This window comes from Carcharhinus amblyrhynchos, chromosome 5 (genome assembly GCF_965287045.1).
Source record: "Carcharhinus amblyrhynchos chromosome 5, sCarAmb.v2.hapA, whole genome shotgun sequence".
Taxonomy (NCBI): Eukaryota; Metazoa; Chordata; class Chondrichthyes; order Carcharhiniformes; family Carcharhinidae; genus Carcharhinus; species Carcharhinus amblyrhynchos.
The window spans coordinates 87355710-87375082 of record NC_137328.1 but is presented as its reverse complement, the minus strand read 5'-3'; the positions used below and the strand labels follow the sequence as shown (position 1 = coordinate 87375082).

The following is a 19373-nucleotide window of genomic DNA, read 5'->3' as shown; positions in this document are numbered from 1 at the left end:
GGAGAATCCGGGCTTACAAGGTTTATTTTTCTTAGCGCTCATTAACATTGCAAGAAAGAAATGTGCTTTATTTGGCTGCTCAACATTTTCTCTATTTTACTCTATATTAATTCAATGAATTGACTTAATCATAAAGTCTGAAAGGTGCTCAGTTTTCCCAACTTTGGCTCTCTGCGAGATCTACTTATTGACTGATATTGTGCAAATGTAATTCACTCTTTAAATACTTCGCAGCTTTTCTTCAAACAGGACGTTTTAACTTAAGAAAACACAGAAAGAAATTCAGCATCAGAAATGCATATGTTTAGATGTCAAATTTCACGGATCACATTTTTAACACAGTTTGTAATTGCTCTCATTCAAATTACTAACTGCCTTTCATTCTTGATTTAAGGTACATTGGTTGCTTCAGAGTGACTCTGATATGACAGGCGACTTTTTTACAAACAATGGCACGGTCACAATCCTAGATACGCAGTCAAATGCAGAGATAAATGTTCAACTGTTAGCTGATGACATTCCAGAATTAGATGAAGTTTACATACTGAGGCTGACTTCTGTGGAGGGAGGAGCTGATTTGAACAAGGAAAGGGACAGTTCAAGATTTCATGTACCTGCGAATGATGACCCTTACGGATTGTTTGCCATTTCTTCAGAAGGGCAAACTGTGATTGTTGCAAGTGACTTGAGTCGCTACTTTCAGATTAACATTACAAGACACGGAGGGACATTCCAGGATGTGATTGTGGAATACAAGCTCACGTTTGATGGGCAGGATGGATTTTCGGGGACTGTGTTAGTCAGAGATGGTGCTAGATTTGCCATTGCCAGAGTGCCAATCACAAATCAGGTGAGTGGAACAGCTTCAGGGAAAAATAAAATTATTTTTCAGCTTAATGGATCTACCTGTGCTTGAGGTATGCTGAGGCACTCTGCTGCTGGTTTACTGAATCGAGTGCACAGAGCATCTGCACTTCAATGGGCCCAAGCAGCTATGTAAACACTGTTGCATTCTGCTTTATTTTCCTGCTGTTATGCTGGAGAGGGGTTCAAGAAGAGCTTTCAGTCAAATCAAGTTTGCACCAGGCTTCCCTTTAATTAGAAGGTCTGAGAAGCACAGCAGCAAGGCAGCCGTGAAGGATGCAAAGGGCAGAGGATTTTTTTTTATATAGAACATAGAACATAGAACATTACAGCGCGGAACAGGCCCTTCAGCCCACAATGTTGCGCCGACCAGTCTTATTTTAAAAAAAACATTGACCCACTAATCTAAACCAATCCCTTTTCGTCCATAAACCTATCCACCAATCTCTTAAACGCCCCCAAACTAGGCGCATTTACAACTGCAGCAGGCAGGGCATTCCAGTCCCTCACCACCCTCTGGGTAAAGAACCTGCCCCTGACATCCGTCCTATAACTACCCCCCCTTAATTTAAAGCCATGCCCCCTCGTGCTAGCTTTCTCCATCCGAGGAAACAGGCTATCACCATCCACCCTATCTAAACCTCTAATCATCTTATATGTTTCTATAAGATCCCCTCTTAGCCGCCTTCTTTCCAGTGAAAACAACCCCAAATCCCTCAGTCTCTCCTCATAGGACCTCCCCTGCATACCAGGCAACATCCTGGTAAACCTCCTCTGCACCCTCTCCAAAGCCTCCACATCCTTCCTGTAATGTGGGGACCAGAACTGCACACAGTACTCCAAGTGCGGCCGCACCAGAGTTGTGTACAGTTGCAACATGACGCTGCGACTCCTAAATTCAATCCCCCTACCAATAAACGCCAAGACACCGTACGCCTTCTTAACAACCTTATCTACTTGATTCCCAACTTTCAGGGATCTATGTACACATACACCTAGATCCCTCTGCTCCTCCACTCTATTCAAAGTCCTCCCGTTAGCCCTATACTCAACACATCTGTTATTCCTACCGAAATGGATTACCTCACACTTCTCCGCATTAAACTCCATCCGCCACCTCGCGGCCCAGCTCTGCAACCTGTCCAAGTCACCCTGCAAACTTCGACACCCTTCCTCACAATCTACCACACCTCCGACTTTGGTGTCATCAGCAAACTTACTAATCCACCCAACTATACCCTCATCCAGATCATTAATAAAGATTACAAACAGCAGTGGCCCCAAAACAGATCCCTGAGGCACACCACTCGTAACCGAACTCCATGATGAATAATTACCATCAACCACCACCCTCTGTCTCCTATCTGCTAACCAATTCCTGATCCAAGTACCTAAATTACCACCAATCCCATACATCTGCATTTTCTGCAGAAGCCTACCATGGTGAACCTTATCAAACGCCTTACTAAAGTCCATATATACCACGTCTACTGCCTTACCCCTATCCACCTCTTTGGTCACCTTCTCAAAGAACTCAATAAGGTTAGTAAGGCACGACCTTCCCGCTACAAAACCATGCTGACTATCTCTAATCAATTCATTACTCTCCAAATAACTATAAATCCTATCCCTAATAATTCTTTCTAAAACCTTGCCCACTACAGAAGTAAGACTCACTGGTCTATAATTCCCAGGGAAGTCTCTGTTCCCCTTCTTAAACAATGGGACAACATTCGCTGTCCTCCAATCTTCCGGTACTATACCAGAGACCAACGACGACCTGAAGATCAGAGCCAGTGGCTCTGCAATCACCTCTCTTGCCTCCCATAGAATCCTAGGGTAAATCCCGTCCGGACCAGGGGACTTATCTATTTTCAACCCTTCTAGAATATCCAACACATCCTCTGTATCAACTGCAATACTTTCTATTTTACACCCCTTCACCCCATTGACCTCCTCAGCTACATTCATATCGTCCTGTGTGAACACCGAAGAGAAATAATGGTTCAATGCCTCTCCAATCTCTTCCGGTTCCACACACAACTTCCCCCTACTGTCTGTAACTGGCCCTAAGTCACATATATCACATAAGTTTGATGGAACTTTTGGCTTGAAGTCATCTGGCTATCATTTGGACAGCAGCCTGAAGCCCTATAGCCCACAGTAAAAAGTATAGCTCCAATTTTCTTACCTCTACAGCGCTGGCTGATTTTCCACTCTACTTTCAATGGCTTGGCTGTTCAGGGGGACACTATGCCAGGCTAACGTCTGCTTTGGGTTATTGATCTGAAGAACAAAGAGAATTACAGCACAGGAACAGGCCTTTCGGCCATCCAAGCCTGCATCGACCATGCTGCCCGGCTTAACTAAAACCCCCTACTCTTCCAGGGACCATATCCCTTTATTCCCGTTCTATTCATGTACTTGTCAAGACACCCCTTAAAAGTCACCACTGTATCCACTTCCACTACCTCCCCTGGCAACGAGTTCCAGGCACCCACTACTCTCTGTGTAAAAAATCTGCCTTGTACATCTCCTTTAAACATTGCCCCTCGCATCTTAAACCTGTACCCCCTAGTAATTGACTCTTCCAGCCTGGGAGAAAGTTTCTGACTATCTACTCTGTCCATGTCTCTCATAATCTTGTAGACTTCTATCAGGTCTCCCCTCAACCTACATCGCTCCAGTGAGAACAAACCAAGTTTCTCCAACCTCTCCTCATTGCTAATACGCTCCATACCAGGCAACATCCTGGTAAATCTTTTCTGTACCGTCCCCAAAGCCTCCACATCCTTCTGGTAGTGTGGTGACCAGAATTGAACATTATATTCCAAGTGCGGCCTAACTAAGGTTCTATAAAGCTGCAACATGACTTGCCAATTTTTAAACTCAATACCCCGGCCGATGAAAGCAAGCATCCCATATGCCTTCTTGACTACCTTCTCCACCTGCATTGTCACTTCCATTGACCTGTGTACCTGTACACGCAGATCCCTTTGCCTATCAATACTCGTAAGGGTTCTGCCATTTACTGTGTATTTCCTATCTGTATTAGACCTTCCAAAATGCATTACCTCACATTTGTCTGGATTAAACTCCATTTGCCATCTCACCGCCCGTCTCTAACTGATTTATATCTTGCTGTATCCTTTGGTGGTCCTCATCGCTATTCGCAAATCCACCAACTTTTGTGTCGTCTGCAAACTTACTAATTAATTCAGTTACATTTTTCTCCAAATCATTTATATATATATTACAGACAGCAAAGGTCCCAGCACTGATCCCTGAGGAACACCACTTGTAGCTTTCCAGGTTTCCCTCTTCTTCAGGTGAAGATTCACCTAAAGAAGTAAGTCCCAACGCCGGCATATCCACATCATGAACACCACTTGTCACAGCCTTCCATTCAGAAACTCACCCTTCCAATGCTACCTTCTGTCTTCTTTGACCCAGCCAGTTTTTTATCCACTTTGCCAGCTCACATCTGATCCCATGTGACTTCACTTTCTGCACCAGTCTGTCATGAGGGACCTTGTCAAAGGCCTTACTGAAGTCCATGTAGACAACATCCGCTGCCCCATGCTCATCAATCATCCTCGTCACTTGCTCGAAAAACTCGATTAAGTTTGTGAGACACGACCTCCAGTTCAAGAAAACCATGTTGCCTCTCACTAATACATCCACTTATTTCCAAGTGGGAATAAAGCCGGTCTTGAAGAATCCTCTCCAATAATTTCTCTACCACTAACGTAAGACTCACCCACCTGTGATTACCTGGATTATTCTTGTTACCCTTCTTAAACAAAGGAACAACATTGGCTATTTCCCAATACTCTGGTACCTCTCCTGTAGCCAGTGAGGATACAAAGATTTCTTTCAAGGACCCAGCAATTCCTTCCCTTGCCTCTCTCAGTATTCTGGGGTATACCCCATCAGGCCCTGGGACTTGTCTACCTTAATGTTTCTTAAGATCCCAATACCTCCTTTTTGACCTCAACATGACTCAAACTATCTACACATCCTTTCCCAGACTTATCATCCACCAAGTCCTTCTCTTTGCTGAATACTGACGCATAGTACTCATTTAATACCTCACCCATTTCCTCTGGCTCCATGCATAGATTCCCTCCCTTGTCCTTGGCTTTCCCTCTCCCTGGCTGCCCTCTTGCTCCTTATATGTGTATAAAAAGCCTTGGGATTTTCCTTAATCCTGCTGGCCAATGCTTTCTCATGATCCATTTCAACCCTTCTTACTCCTTGCTTAAGTTTCTTTCTACTTTCCTTGTATTCCACACTTGCTTCGTGTGTTCCCAGTCTCCTAACATTGACAAATGCTTCCTTTTTCTCTTTGACTAGGCTCACAATATCTCTCATTATCCAAGGTTCCCAAAACTTGCCAATATTTATCCTTCATCCTTACAGGACTGTGTCGGTCCTGAATCCTTGTCAACTTACACTTGAAAGCCTCCTACATGCCAGATATTGATTTGCCCTCAAACATCTGCCCCCAATCTACATTCTTCAGTTCCTGCCTAATATCGTTGTAATTAGCCTTCCCGCAATTTAGCAGCTTAACTTGAGGACTACACATTATTATCCACCAGTACCTTACTGAATTGTAATCACTGTTCCCAAACTGCTCTCCTACTGAAACATCAACCACCTGGCTGGGCTCATTTCCCAATATCAGGTCCAGTATGGCCCTTTCCCTAGTTGGACTATCTACATACTGTTTCATTAAGCCCTCCTGGATGTTCCTTACAAACTCTGCCCTATCCATGCCCCTAGCACTAAGTGAGTTCCAGTCAATATAGGGGAAATTAAAATCTTCCACCACACAACACCGTTACTTTTACACTTTGCCAAAATGTGCCTACATATCTGTTCCTCAATCTCCCGCTGGCAGTTGGGTGACCTATCGTAAACCCCCAACATCGTAACTACACCTTTCCTATTCCTGAGCTCTACCCATATTGTCTCGCTGTATTGCACTTCAGTCCACCACACCCTCTCTGATTAGCAATCCCACCCTGCCTACTGTTTCTCTGAATCTGACTGGCCCTATTCTCAGTTCCCCTTCAGCTAATTCACCTTTGCTTTGGTTCCCACCCTCCTGCCAAACTAGTTTAAATCCTCCCGTGTGACACTAGCAAACCTCCAGGCCAGAATATTTGTGCTCTTCCAGTTTAGATGCAACCTGCGTCCTTCTTGTACAGATCCCATCTGCTCTGGTAGAGACCTCAATGGTCCAGATAGCTGAAACCCTCCCTCCTGCCATGTTTAGCCACGTGTTCAGCTGTACTATCTTCCTATTCCTAGTCTCAATAGCATGTGGCACAGGGAGTAATCATGAGGTTACAACCCTAGAAGTCCTACTTTTTAACTTTCTACCTAACTCCCTAAACTGCTGCTGCAGGACCTCATCACTCTTTCTGCCTATGTCGTTAATACCAATATGTACCACGACCTCTGGCTGTTCACCCTCTCCCTTCAGAATGCTTTCTGCCCATTCAGAGACATCCTGGACCCTGGCACCAGGAAGGCAACATACCATCTTGGAGTCTCTTTCACATCCACAGAAATGCCTATCCGTACCCTTAACTGTAGAATCCCCTATAACTATTGTTCTAGTCCTCTTTATCCCTCCCTGCATAACAACAGAGGCAGCCGTAGTACCACTGCTTTGGCTGCTGCTGCTGGTAAGTTCTAATAGCCCATTTCCCCCAAGGGTATCCAAAATGGTATACTTGTTAAAGGGGGGGATGACCACAGGGAATTCCTGCACTGACTGCCTGCCCATTCTGGCTGTCACCCATCTATCTGTCTGCACCTTCGGTGTGACCACGTCTCTAAAGCACCTATCTATGCTGCTTTCTGCCTCTTCATGCTCCTAAGCGCATCCAACTGCTGCTCCAACCTATCTATGCAGTCTGTGAGGAGCTGCAATTGGATGCACTTCCTGCAGACATAGTTGTCCGAGACGCTGGAAGCGTCACAGATCTCCCACATCTCACAAGTGCAACACTTAACCCCATCAACTAACATTTCGAGCACCAATTAAATTATTTGAGAAAATTTATAAAACTCTTACCTTCACTTTTACTGTCTCACGGTGGTCTTTTTTCTGGTTAGAGGGTGAGGGAGGGAGGGAGACACTAATGTAGTGTTTCGGGCTTACCGCTCTTTGGCACCAGACCTTTTGCTTTTCGCTTCTTGGTAAATGTTGCTGGTCTGACTTCTCCCAGAATGCACCAGTGAAGTCCCTCAGCCACTTCTACTGGATCTGGAACTAAAATCACCTAGAGACTCTTTGGGTGTCTTCTGTGTGACCTGCATTTATGTGGATTGGAAGGAAAAAATCAGAACCCATATCCTTTATTTTAACCTTAGAAGATCCTGCATTGCCTTGTTAGCATATTTTCTTTTCTACAGCATCACTGTCATCATTGTACTACTGGAAGCTGTAAGTTGGAGTAGAACTTAGAAATAAACTGACTGCAAAATTGCTGGGAAAAGAAGCACGTCAAAGATTTCCATCTTGCATGCATTAGAACACTTTGGAAGAAAACCAGTATAAGAGGGAAACATTTGCATGTAATGAGCCAACCTTGAAATACTAGTTGGGAAATCTGCCAGGGTGTTCTGTATCATGGACTACCACAAGCATACCTTCACCATCAGTGTCAAGCTGTCTAGTTTGAATTTCAAAAAATGCTTAGCAGTTACCTGTCAATTACTGTCAACTGGTACATTCTCCAGGACAACAATTATGCTAATCAGAGGCCACTTGCCAACTAATCAGAATTATTTTCTCACACAGTATAAATTGTTGTTTCCCTCTTATACTGGTTTTCTTACGAAGTGTCCTGATGAGTGCAAAATGAAAAGCTTCAACATCCATATTTTCAGCAAAACATGGTTCTATACTACCTAAGTGCAAGATGTTAGGATGCTGCACCGTGAATTGTTCTGCAGATTGTCTCACATATGACACTGCTGTGGTACAGCAAAGGAGTAGTGGACACCAATTTTTCTAAGTCCAAGGTGATTATTGATTAAAGGCATTTTACTTTTGACTTTTTATTGTAGACCTTCATTGGACTGGATTTTGATGCTTCTGTTGAGTTAATAAATGTGAACCTTTTCAGTGGAAATACTTCCATTCCTCCCCTACTCTTCAATGGGATGGATTCTGCCATTATTTTAGTCCCAGAAGAAGCAGCAAATTCTGAGGTATTTTTTAAAGTCTATAATTTTGGATTAAAATATCTTAATAGTCGTTTGACCATTCAACAGCTAAAAATTTCAGAAGACATTTATAGTTCCTTTCTAATTATTTTATTTGAATTAAGTAATGTAGTAATGACTTTGAAATATTTCACAGTCGTTCTTACTTTGTAGTATTTTTTCATTCGCAGAAGTGTCTTGCATTATTGATTATTCAGTAAGTTGATCGATATGCAGGTATTAAATTAATTAAGTATTCAGTACACGGTCCTATTCTATGATCTAATAATAATTAAAACACAGATTTCAACAGGATTGTGAGTTGAATATTTATGATATTCAACGCCTTCGTACCATGCAAAACAGGGATGTAATGCTTGTTTCAGGCTGAGTATTGGAGCCCTTCGTCTTTCAAAAATCTGTCTAACTCTGCCTTAAGTAAAATGCCCCGTGGAGAAAGAATCCAAGAACCCAGAAATCCAAAATTCAGGAATTGTTACCATGGGGGTGGGTGACTTTACCATTTTGATCCTAAGTACTGAATCTGGGTGCAGTTCAGATCCGACTTGTAAACCCTGTTCTCAGGTGTCCCCATACACACTCAGCCTGAAAAAAAAACTGCACGTCTGAATCATGCTGTGGACAGGGCTTATTGTGCCCGAAACGCTGTTGCTCCGATAGGAGCCTTCAACTGCGCATGCGCAATGAAAAATAAATTCACAAAACCCCTGCTGCAAAGAGCAGATAAAGTAGCCCGGGAGTGATGGCTCCCACAGATGTTGCCACACCCCCACAACATAACTATCCCCCTTATCCACCCACCCTGCCATTACCCAGACCGATCACAACTGCCTGCCCCAGCCTCCCCCCCCCCACCCCCCCCCACCCCCCCCCCCCCACCAATCACCCACAGAAATGCCGCGGACACCACCCCCACCCCTACCTCCCCGCCCCTCCACCAGAGATCCATCTGGCCCACCTCCCTCTTCCTCACCCCTCCTCCCCACCAGAAAATGATCTGGCCCTCCTCCTCTCCCCCCACTAGAGAATGATTGGGCCTCCATCCTGCCCCCTCCACCAGAGATACAACTGACCCACCTCCTCCTCCCTTACCTCCACCAGAGAATGATCTAACACCACCATCTCCCCCCCCCCCCCCCCCCCCCAGTCACCAGTTAGAGAGTCACTGGAAGCTCCGAACTTATCTCTTCAGAAGGTGGAGCACCCAAAACAGACTCTTGCTGAACATGTCTGTTTTGCACCGAATTTGAATGGGCGAATGCAATGGTAAAGGGGGAAGTGCAGGTAAGATTGGGCGTCCAGCTCATCAAATCAATTAAAGTGCATGCCAATGCATTTAAATTGACGTCCCATTCGTTTCGGGCACGGTTCCGATTGCGGCCATTTTTGGGTCTTGGTAAAGTGAGAACCTGCATGGACGTGGGCATGGATTAAGCTGTTCCCTCATGCCCGACTTTACCAGGTTTTCACACCTGAAAATAGGGGCAACACAATGGTAAAATCTGGCCCCAAGAGTCACAAAATCATACTGTATCTCTTTCCACACAGAATCCATGGAAAAAAAGTGGGCATTTATTTGTTCCACTTATTAAATCTAATAGTTTTACTGCTTTTAAATGTTACTGTAGTTGTTGAATGTTTTTCTCTTTAGGTTGGCTTTGATTCTTTGGTTCTTCAAGTCTCGGATGTTTCTGCTGGCACATGTGAGGCTGTAATATCACGGAATGGTGTGTATGGACTTGTTGTTGTAGAGTGGAGTGCTGGATACCCTGATGGCATGGTTCCTGCCGGATTTATATCTGGGAATATCAAACCTGCATCTGGTAAGTGCCAGTGATAACAATTTATCAGACTTAATTGTGAGAAGTGTGACTTGTGAACTTAGGCTGACTTCATGCTTTTCACAGACCTAACTCTAGGGCCAACATTTTCAAATCTGTGGCTCTAATAAAATGATGGGACCAGTTCTCAAGAACTGGAGTGGGTCACGCCTGTTTTCTGATCAATCAGAGAGAGCAGGATCAAGTAAGGCACTCTCTATTTAAAAATACATCAGCAAAGATCTGATTGGCATCAGAAAGTCCTGCTTATGAGACAAAAGATGGGAGGAAAAGGTGAGCTAGCATAATGAAGCAGGCATGGCTGTAGGTAGAACAGGCTGTGAGCATCAGAAGTGATCTGACTTGGACCAGGATACCATGTTGCGAAAGATTTAATGACCTCATTAGGTCTGGCAAGGTGAGTGTCATACCATCCTCAGGTTGTGTCCATCACTATGGCTTCCCTAATATTCTCCTGTACAGCAATTGACCGACACACTTTGAAGTTTTACATTTTTTTTCTCTCTAGCGACCTCCTCAGTTCCTCATCTCAACTCGTCTTATTGTTGTCTCATATCCATCCCTCATAGGTACCCTTCTTAAATGTTATCATCCCATTATCACCACTTCTCTGCATCACAATATTACTTCAAAAGTACTTAATTGACTGTAAAATGCACTGAGGTTTCAAGTGATTGTGAAAAGCACTGTATAAATGCAAGTCTTTTTTTTTCTCTTTTCATAACTCTGCCTTCTTTTATTGAAAGAGAAGAGAGCCCACAGTCCTAGAGAGCCCACAGTCCTAGAAAAGGCAGGGAACCAGGGATGGACTTGCAGTCATGACAATCCTGCCTTCATCAGAGGAGGACACCCAGGAGATTGACAGTGTGACATGTAGACTTGGCATCTGCTATTAGGAACTGGGTGAGGCCTGCAGACAACAGTAGATGATGTGTACTTTCACTTAGCACTCAACAGCCGCCCACATTATTTTAATGTTACCACTAACTGAACAGTCATGATATGCACAATTCTGAACTTGTACCCTTTCTCAATGTCACTCGTGTCTTTGATCTCTCTCAGATTCTTTCTGGGTGTTGGAGTAGGCCATGAGCAAGCAGACTGAAGAGTCCTCAAAGGAAAGCCAGCACTCTGAGAATGAATTGTCACATGATGCTTGCACACCCTCCATCGGCACATATACACTCACCTTTGTCGTTCTGCATTAGAGGCAGCTAGGAGTTCCATGATGGTGTACACATTGCATATGAGGATGGGCAGGACAACAGTGGAGAATTCCTGTCAAATCTCAGGACATACGCAGAACACACCAAACTCTGCTCAGTTGGACATGATGCCGAGCCTTGAAGATCATGCACAAAAAGGCAACTTCTGGAGAAGCAATGGGAAATATGTGCTGGTGTTAGCATTTCCACAGTCAGTGTGCACTTTTGTAGTGAGATTGGAGGAGTCTATCCCTACATCAGTGACACAATATCCTGGGCATTTCCATGAATGTCCAGTTCCATAGAAAGGATGGCCTGATGCAGGGAATGACAGTCACAGCAAGCCACTGAGTGAATGCTGGCCCAGATCAGTGAGTCCACACATTGTGATTGCGACTTTACACCAGATAGAACTTTGGTGACTCGACGTCTCAATGACTTGCAGCCAAGTGCACTGTAGCACATGGCTGGCAGCAAGGTGCAGGTGAACATGAGAGGAAATATGTGGAGAGGGTACATAGCAGCAGTGGGAATCTTTTCACTGCTCTTAGCCCTTTTTATAAGCCGTTAACTGAGCATATCCCTGCACAAGTGCAGGTGGAGCTTTGGCAGGGCTCCCATGGGCTCCAAAACCCAAAGGATATTGACCGCAGGCAGCTGATGCCTGTGGATCATGCGGAGAGTGTATCACCTCTTTTGAGCTGGAGCTCTCTGCCACCTGGAGCAGCACAAAGGAGGTAGCTGCTGTTAGTGTTGTTGGTGCCCCTAAAGCTGCAGCTATTAATGTAGCAGATCCAGTTGCTCCTCTCAGAGATCCAGGCTACTTCTGCATGCATTACACCCATACTCCAGTGAAGGCTAACAAGGAGGACGAGATGGAGGTTATTATACTGTGAGGCATTTTTAATGTCAACAACTTGCAATGGACTCTCAAAGTACTGGTTTTAGGCTGACACAATTAATCCTGTCAGCATAACTCTTTCACTGTGGCTCACCACAAGCTAGCTGATTTCAGCCTTTATAGCATATCAGATAAGCCAACTTTTGTCAGCTCCCCGCTGTGCCCTTGCATTGAATCATGGAATACCTACAGTACAGAAGGAGGCCACAATTTCACCCAGGCCCTATTCCCATAATTGCACACATGTAACCTGTTAATCCCCCTGACACTAAGGTCAATTTAGCATAGCTAATCAGCCTAACCCACACATTTTTGGAGCGTGGGAGGAAACCGGAGCACCCAGAGGAAACCCACACAGACACGGAGAGAATGTGCAAACTCCACACAGACAGTCACCGAAGGCTGGAATTGAACCTGGGACCCTGGCGCTGTGAGGCAGCAGTGCTAACCAGAGCTCTTTCCTCATAGATGCTGGCTATGCACAGAGAGCTTGGTGAACTTGTGTGCTGACTGTTAATGCCAGAATGCAGGGTTAAAGTCAAAATTAATTAACCATTTGAGTACTTTAATTAGTTTGCTGTCAGCTGCATGGGGATTCCACATTACAAACCCACCCAGGTCAAAACCAGAATTAGGCAGGATGATGTTGGGCTTGTACCACTTTTCAGGGATTTCATAGAATCCATAGAATCCCTATAGTACAGAAGGAGGCCATTCGGCCCATCGAGTCTATACCGACCACAATCCTACTGAAGCTTTATTCCCATAACCCCACACATTTATTCTGCTAATCCCCCGTGTCAATTTAGCATGGCCAATCCACCTAACCCGTACATCATTTCACCCCATACCTACCTCCCTTTGCCCATTAGAATTCCCCTCGATCTTTACTTCAAATGTAGCTGTGAGATAAATCTACTTATTCCTGTAGAAAAGATCCAGTGGATCAATTACTTGGGATAAACTAAATGGTTTGAACCCTTCAGACAAAATTTCTTGGTCTATGCCAAAAGTGTGAACAACTTGCCATTGTGTGAGATTATCAGGGATGTTGTTTGGACATATGAGTTAACCTATTTAGCAGATACTCATAACTTTTAAATAATGTTTGCTCATCTAGAACCATGTACAAAGGCACATTAATGCCTTAAACTTTTTTATTCTTCATGACAAGGCCAGATTTATTGTTTATCACCAATTGTGCTTGAACTTGAGTGGCTTGCTAAGCAATTTCAGAAGTTGGCTAAGAATCAGTCACTGTTGCTGTGGGTTTGGAACCAGATCAGGTAATGATGACAGATTTCCTTCCTGAAAGGACATTACTGAGCTACCATTTTGCAATAACCAATGGTAATTTCATGGTCATCATTACTGAAACTAGGGCTGTCTCGCCTATTGCAGGGCAAGACAGAAAATCCAGCGGACCATTTAAAGGCTTGTTGAGCTCAGACAGGAATTTCAGATCTTGAGGTGCCAGAAAATCTCACCCAAGCTATTAACTCTGGATGTTTATGAATTAGTTTAGTTTAAATTCCATCAGCTGCCATGGTGGGATTTGAACCCATTTTCCTGGGTTATTAGTCTGATCATTTGGTTTACTATCCCAGTGACATTAATTCACTATCTCCTCTAAGGTAATCTTCATTTACATAATCAGTGGGGCAAACTCCTGTTTTTAGGCGACCGTGTTATCCCAATTTAAATATTGATATTCTGGTGTTTTAGGCCATTGGATTTTGATTCCTGAAATTGTACCTCCACACGCTCATTTGTTAACAAGCTCCGATATTTAACCTATTATCTTATTTAAAACGTTCTACATTTCTTAAAATTATTTGAATGCCCTTCTCTTTGTGAACTGAAAATTAATTCAACAAAGAGGCAGTTAAAGAATTAGAATTGGAAAAGACTATTTAAACTCCTGTGATAGCACATAAAGTCTAATTAGGATGAATTCAGCAATTTTGCACTTTCAAAGGAGACATGGACACAAGGAGATATAAGTAAAATTGTCTGATTTGTACTCGCAATAGTCTGAGCATAAAACTGCTGCATTTTTCTCTAATCTCAGAAATGTTTCTATTATAAATATAGTAATTTAAAAAAAACTTCTAGCCTATTCTTTAGGCATTATTTGTTAATAGGGATTAAGTGTTAAATGTTCATCAACATCTTGCACCATTATTAGCTATCTGTCCTTTATCACCTTAAATAAAGGTTCCAAATTTTTTCTCTGAGTTAATCCAATTTCATTATTTACTTTACATAAGGTTCAGTTGTCCTTTCTCATGGTGAGAAAAGCAAGTCAGTGTTTCTCACAGTACCTACTACTAACTTTACTGGAATGGAATCCTTCGCTATACATCTGTCTGCGGTGCACAGTAATTTTTCTGGTCAAGCTCAACTAAGGTAATGTCAGTTAGTTGCATAAAATACTTCTCATGATCGATAATTATACTTGTCTATAGCTTTCACAGCTGATTTAAGTGTTTACAGTTATTACATGAAGGTTTTTATTTAAACAAGACAATTGCTGTAAGCCTCGGGCCCTTCCAAAGCCTTACTTTCAAAAAATTTTGTTAGAGTTGAGTTCCACAGTTCTTTCCACGTCAGGTGGATGAACTCACCTGATGAAGGAGCGAGACTCCGAAAGCGTGTGCTGCCAAATAAACCTGTTGGATTTTTACCGGCTGTTGTGAGACTCATTACTGTGCTTACCTCAGTCTAATGCCAGCATTTTCATATCCCAGTATTAAAAGGCCAGATTAAGAGAAAAGACTAAAGAAACTTGTGTCTTTGATTCTGTAAAAGAGGTAAATAAGATCAAGGAGGAATATCGAAGTACTACGGGTATGTAAATATCAGTAATACTTTAAAGCAAATTGAGAGTGTCAGACAAATTGACACATTCTACTAGTGAATGAAAATTTACAACAGATATCAGAAATTCTTGTTCACATAAACATAAGAAGATGAGAAATAAACAATGCTGTTCTTCACACAGAATTGTCATTCAGTACTTGGGTCTATCCCATATCCCTTGATTCTCTGAGGGATAAAAAAACTGTCAACCTCAATTTTAAATATATTTAGTGATAGATTATCCACAATCCTCTGGGAGTAGAAAATTCCAAATATTCACAGTTTTGAATAATTTCTTTGAGTAAAGAAATTTCACTTCATCATCTAAATCAGGGGTCTCCAAACTACGGTCCACAGGCCACATCCAGCCCACAGCGGGCTGCATTCAGATTGGAGTTTGGAGATTACTGATCTAAATGATTAGCCCTTCATACTGATACTGTGCACCATCTCCAACTAGGGAAAGTAACGCCTCAGTGTCAATTCTGAAATTTTAATTATTTTGGAGAATATGGGCATCACTGGCAAAGCTAGCACTTTTCACCCATCCCTAATTACCTTCAAGAACAGTTAAGAGTCAACTACATTGCTATGGGTCTGGAGTCACAAGTAGGTCAAACCAGATGGGCTTGGCAGATTTCCGACCTTGTGTTGGAAGGAAGATCATTGATGAAGGTGGTTGGGCATTGCACAGCTTGTATGCTTCAATGAAGAGTAGTCAGTACCTCAAACAAATTTGAGGAATGGTTGGTGGAGGTTAGAAACAATTAGATGCTATTGGACTGTATGTTGCTTTCGTATCAATGAATTAAAATTAATGAATGATCATTGTCATCCATTAATATTTTGTGATTGTATTATCGATGTACACGAGGGGTGAAAATACTCAGTGCTGTTTAATTTTTACAGGGCAGGATTTACTGTAGCTGAAATCGAGCCATTTGGAATCTTCCAACTTGCCCCCAATTCACAGCAAGTCAACATAGAAGAAGATGCAGGCCTAATTACTTTACATATCCAGAGATTATTTGGTTTCCATGGCAATCAAATAAAATTGACCTATTATACAACAGCAGGAAGTGCCAAACCGAATGAAGATTATGAGCACATCCAAAATGGAGAACTCATCTTTACTTCACATCAGATTGAATCTACTATTAACTTGTTTGTCATCAATGATAATATTCCAGAAATGGATGAGGTGTTCTACCTAAGTTTATCCAGCGTTGAAGTTCTGGGGTTTCAGCCAAATAACACAGAAGAAAAACCTCACTTGAATCTAGAGTTTAGTGTGTCATCCATCACCATTATTGCCAATGATGCCACTAATGGTGTCCTGAGTATTGGACCCACTGTGATACACATTGTGGAGGATACTGACAATGGTATAGCAAGTGTAGTGTTCCTTTACATTCGAAGGACACTGGGATTTACTGGAATCATCAGTGCACGTGTTACAATGTTTGGAGAGGAAAAGGTTGCAGATGGTTCACAAGAAAGTCCTTTCCAAACCATCCAGCAAAATTCCACCTTTTCCTGGGCCAAAGAAGGAGCAGATTTTGTAGATGAAGCCTTGAATATAACTTTACAGGATGAGCAAAGGGAGACCAATGTATCCATCAGAATTATAGATGACAATGAACCAGAGGGACAGGAGTTCTTTTATGTCTTCCTAACAGATCCTCGTGGAGGTGCACAAATTGTGGAAGGAATAGATGAATATGGATACATGGCTTTTGTGAAGATCATTATCTTAGGTAACATATTTATTATGGTTCATATTCAGTAAACAATATCAGCAATTATTAACTGGCAGTGCTGGCACCATTATAATTTTCAATATTTTTGCTAAATTACTGTTGTGAGTTTGACAGCTGTCAAAATGTGCAATAATATCTATTAATCAATGGCTTCAATCCAACCAGATTTGGATGGGTGAGTGGGAAGATGTGTTGGAAATTCAACCGCATTTGCAGGAATTGTGCTCATGTTATTTTAACGCTTGGGCATCACTAACATGCCTCCAGTATGCTTCCCACTCATTTTAGGAGGCTGCTAGGCTCCAGACAATTGAGTGGTTTGTGATCACACATTGATACTTGGATAATTATGGAGAATGGGGTTCTACAGAGGCTCCTGGGTTCAGTGGGTTATAGGGAGTTGGGAGATGGATGGAGCATGGGAGGCTGAGTTCATCATGTGGGTCTCGAAGGAGTACTCCTACTTTGCATACTTAAAAGAGGACCCCCATCAACTTTGGGTGACTGGTTAAGCTGCCTGAGCAAAAGTCCACATAAAAACAGCTGCTGACAGGATACAGTTAAGTCAGCAAATGACTTGGCAATTGTTATTGACCATCTGCCTGGTTTCAGGCAGCCTGGTCTCCCCCAGTAATTTGTCCATTTTCTGCATCGTCCAAATAGAACTTTTCGATACTTTTTAATAGATTTTGATGAAACAGTACTGTTTTCTGGCTTTACAACATGATTTGACAAAGGGTTGCCTGGACTCGAAACATCAGCTCTTTTCTCTCCTTACAGATACTGCCAAACTTGCTGACATTTTCCAGCATTTTCTCTTTTGATTTTAGATTCCAGCATCTGCAGTAATTTGCTTTTATTTTTTACAGCATGATTCCTAGTTTAAAGCTTTCATGTTTTTTGGAAGGGGGTGGACTTTGTTTCAGAAATGATCCAAATCTAAGCCAGCCCATATGTGTGATCTTCTCAATACAGTACTGGTTTCAGGATGCTGGAGCTGTGCACAATTCATAGTTTATTTTCTCATGATGTGTGCAAACTGTCAGAAATTTATCTGTAAGAACTCTCAGTGGTCCATTTCAAGCCTTACATTCTGCTTCTGTGTATCCAAGTCAAGGAAAATGGGAAGACAGAGTAGAGGCTTGAAGTTTAAACACATTGCTGATTTTTTTTTCATGCTGCACGGTAAAGAAATAATATAAATCAAGTCCTTTCATCCTTGCTTTTAGCTTAGTGGAGGGGAGGGGCGCAGGAGGTAGGAGGGAGTGGGGGAGACCTTCATCGTTGTGCCCTTTCAAGAAGGTACACAGAAATTATAAACAGCTACATAGCAGTAGAAAGCACTTCCTGGTTTTCTTAAAGCTGCACAGTGATTTGGCAAGGGTTTTCTTTCTCTTTACTTTCCTCTTATGTAATTAAGTGTACCAACCTTTTTTTTGTTCCAAATTGCACTTCAGTTTGGACTTCCATCATGTTTTATTTACTTTTCTTTTAGCTACCTGCAAAATGCAACAGTTACCTTTGGTAGGATAGGAGCATCTTAAAAAACTCACTATGTTACAGGAGAGAAGGTGCTTCTTCTGAGGTGGATAGTATAGACCTTCTGTTACCCACTGGAGTTCCTTGGCCATGTCAGCAATGAGGTGCCTTTGACAAGTTTGATGAGAAATGCTTTCGGCTGGTTTGTGCCCTTGGAGCGGCATCACTTTGCGCCAGCAGAAAGAGCTTGATAATTTGAAAGGAACAAGGAAGCAACTTGTGGTTCTAACAAGAATGTCAGTAAATGACTCTGCATCTTGCAAATGAAATATATGAATTTGATTTATATGGATTAATGTTTCTCATTCCACTTTGCACTTTGAAGGTATGCCCTTCAAAACAAAGGTACCACGTATGATATACAAAGAAGTTCCATAGCTGTGTGGGACCTTTGCATGAGCAAAGAATACATGCTGAACAAGCAGATTTTTGCAGAATTTGCAGCATCGTTTGGTGGCCTCATCTCTCCAAGTGATACTACAGATCATGTGAACAATGCTGAACTCCTCAGTAGCCTGTGCTGTCTAGAATGGAATACTGGCATCATTCCCAGAGGGTGTGCTGAAGTGGCGAAGGGGATACATTTTCTCACAGTCATCTCATCTAGCTATCTATACAACAATTTTCCATCAGGAGATCAGGGCTGGGCTCAGATGATATGCTGTTCAAATTTATCAATGACCTCCTTTCATTTCTGTTTTTTTGTCTACAGCTTCTTTCCCAATAACAATGGCTGACATACATTGAAAGCTGATTTTGAAACCTTTATTTCTCATTTTCATGTGGTCCTACATATCGCCATCACTAGGAATGGGATTTTGTTTACTTTATGTTCAGATTGGGTTCAGCTTTTGAGGACTGGTTTAGCATTGCCTGAATTTAGAGCGAAGCAACTTTTATTTCCTGACTGTATCCTGTAAGCCAAAGGAAGTCACTGCACCAGGGGATTCCCAGATCCTGCTTTTATTTTTAAACACATTCTCATTATTTCCATTTGATTGTTTTATTTAGCCTTTATATATTTCCAAACAGGAAGTGATGTACAGAATGGCATTGTTGGTTTTATGTGGGTCCCCCAGAGTAACCTAGTGTTGGACGAAGATTCTGAACAGAGGAAGGTTCAGCTAACGATTGAGAGGCAAAAGAACAGGTA

At 42.5% G+C, this 19373-nt stretch overlaps 1 protein-coding gene across 7 annotated transcripts in view; it reads left to right on the top strand.

Moving 5' to 3' along the window:
* The window catches only part of adgrv1 (adhesion G protein-coupled receptor V1), a 524573-nt gene that overhangs the window by 265569 nt on the left and 239631 nt on the right, over nt 1–19373 (top strand). For 6 of the 7 annotated variants that reach the window (XR_013886686.1, XM_080189140.1, XM_080189139.1 and 3 more), the window contains 6 exons: nt 395–850; nt 7954–8097; nt 9764–9935; nt 14330–14468; nt 15831–16678; nt 19253–19370. Coding sequence is in view for 6 of the 7 variants with exons in the window: in XM_080189140.1 (XP_080045266.1) it covers nt 395–850; nt 7954–8097; nt 9764–9935; nt 14330–14468; nt 15831–16678; nt 19253–19370 (1877 nt within the window). In the remaining variant the exon portion in view is untranslated. Of the gene's footprint in view, nt 1–394; nt 851–7953; nt 8098–9763; nt 9936–14329; nt 14469–15830; nt 16679–19252; nt 19371–19373 lie in introns of those variants that run through there. The other variant, XM_080189142.1, reaches the window with a different exon arrangement.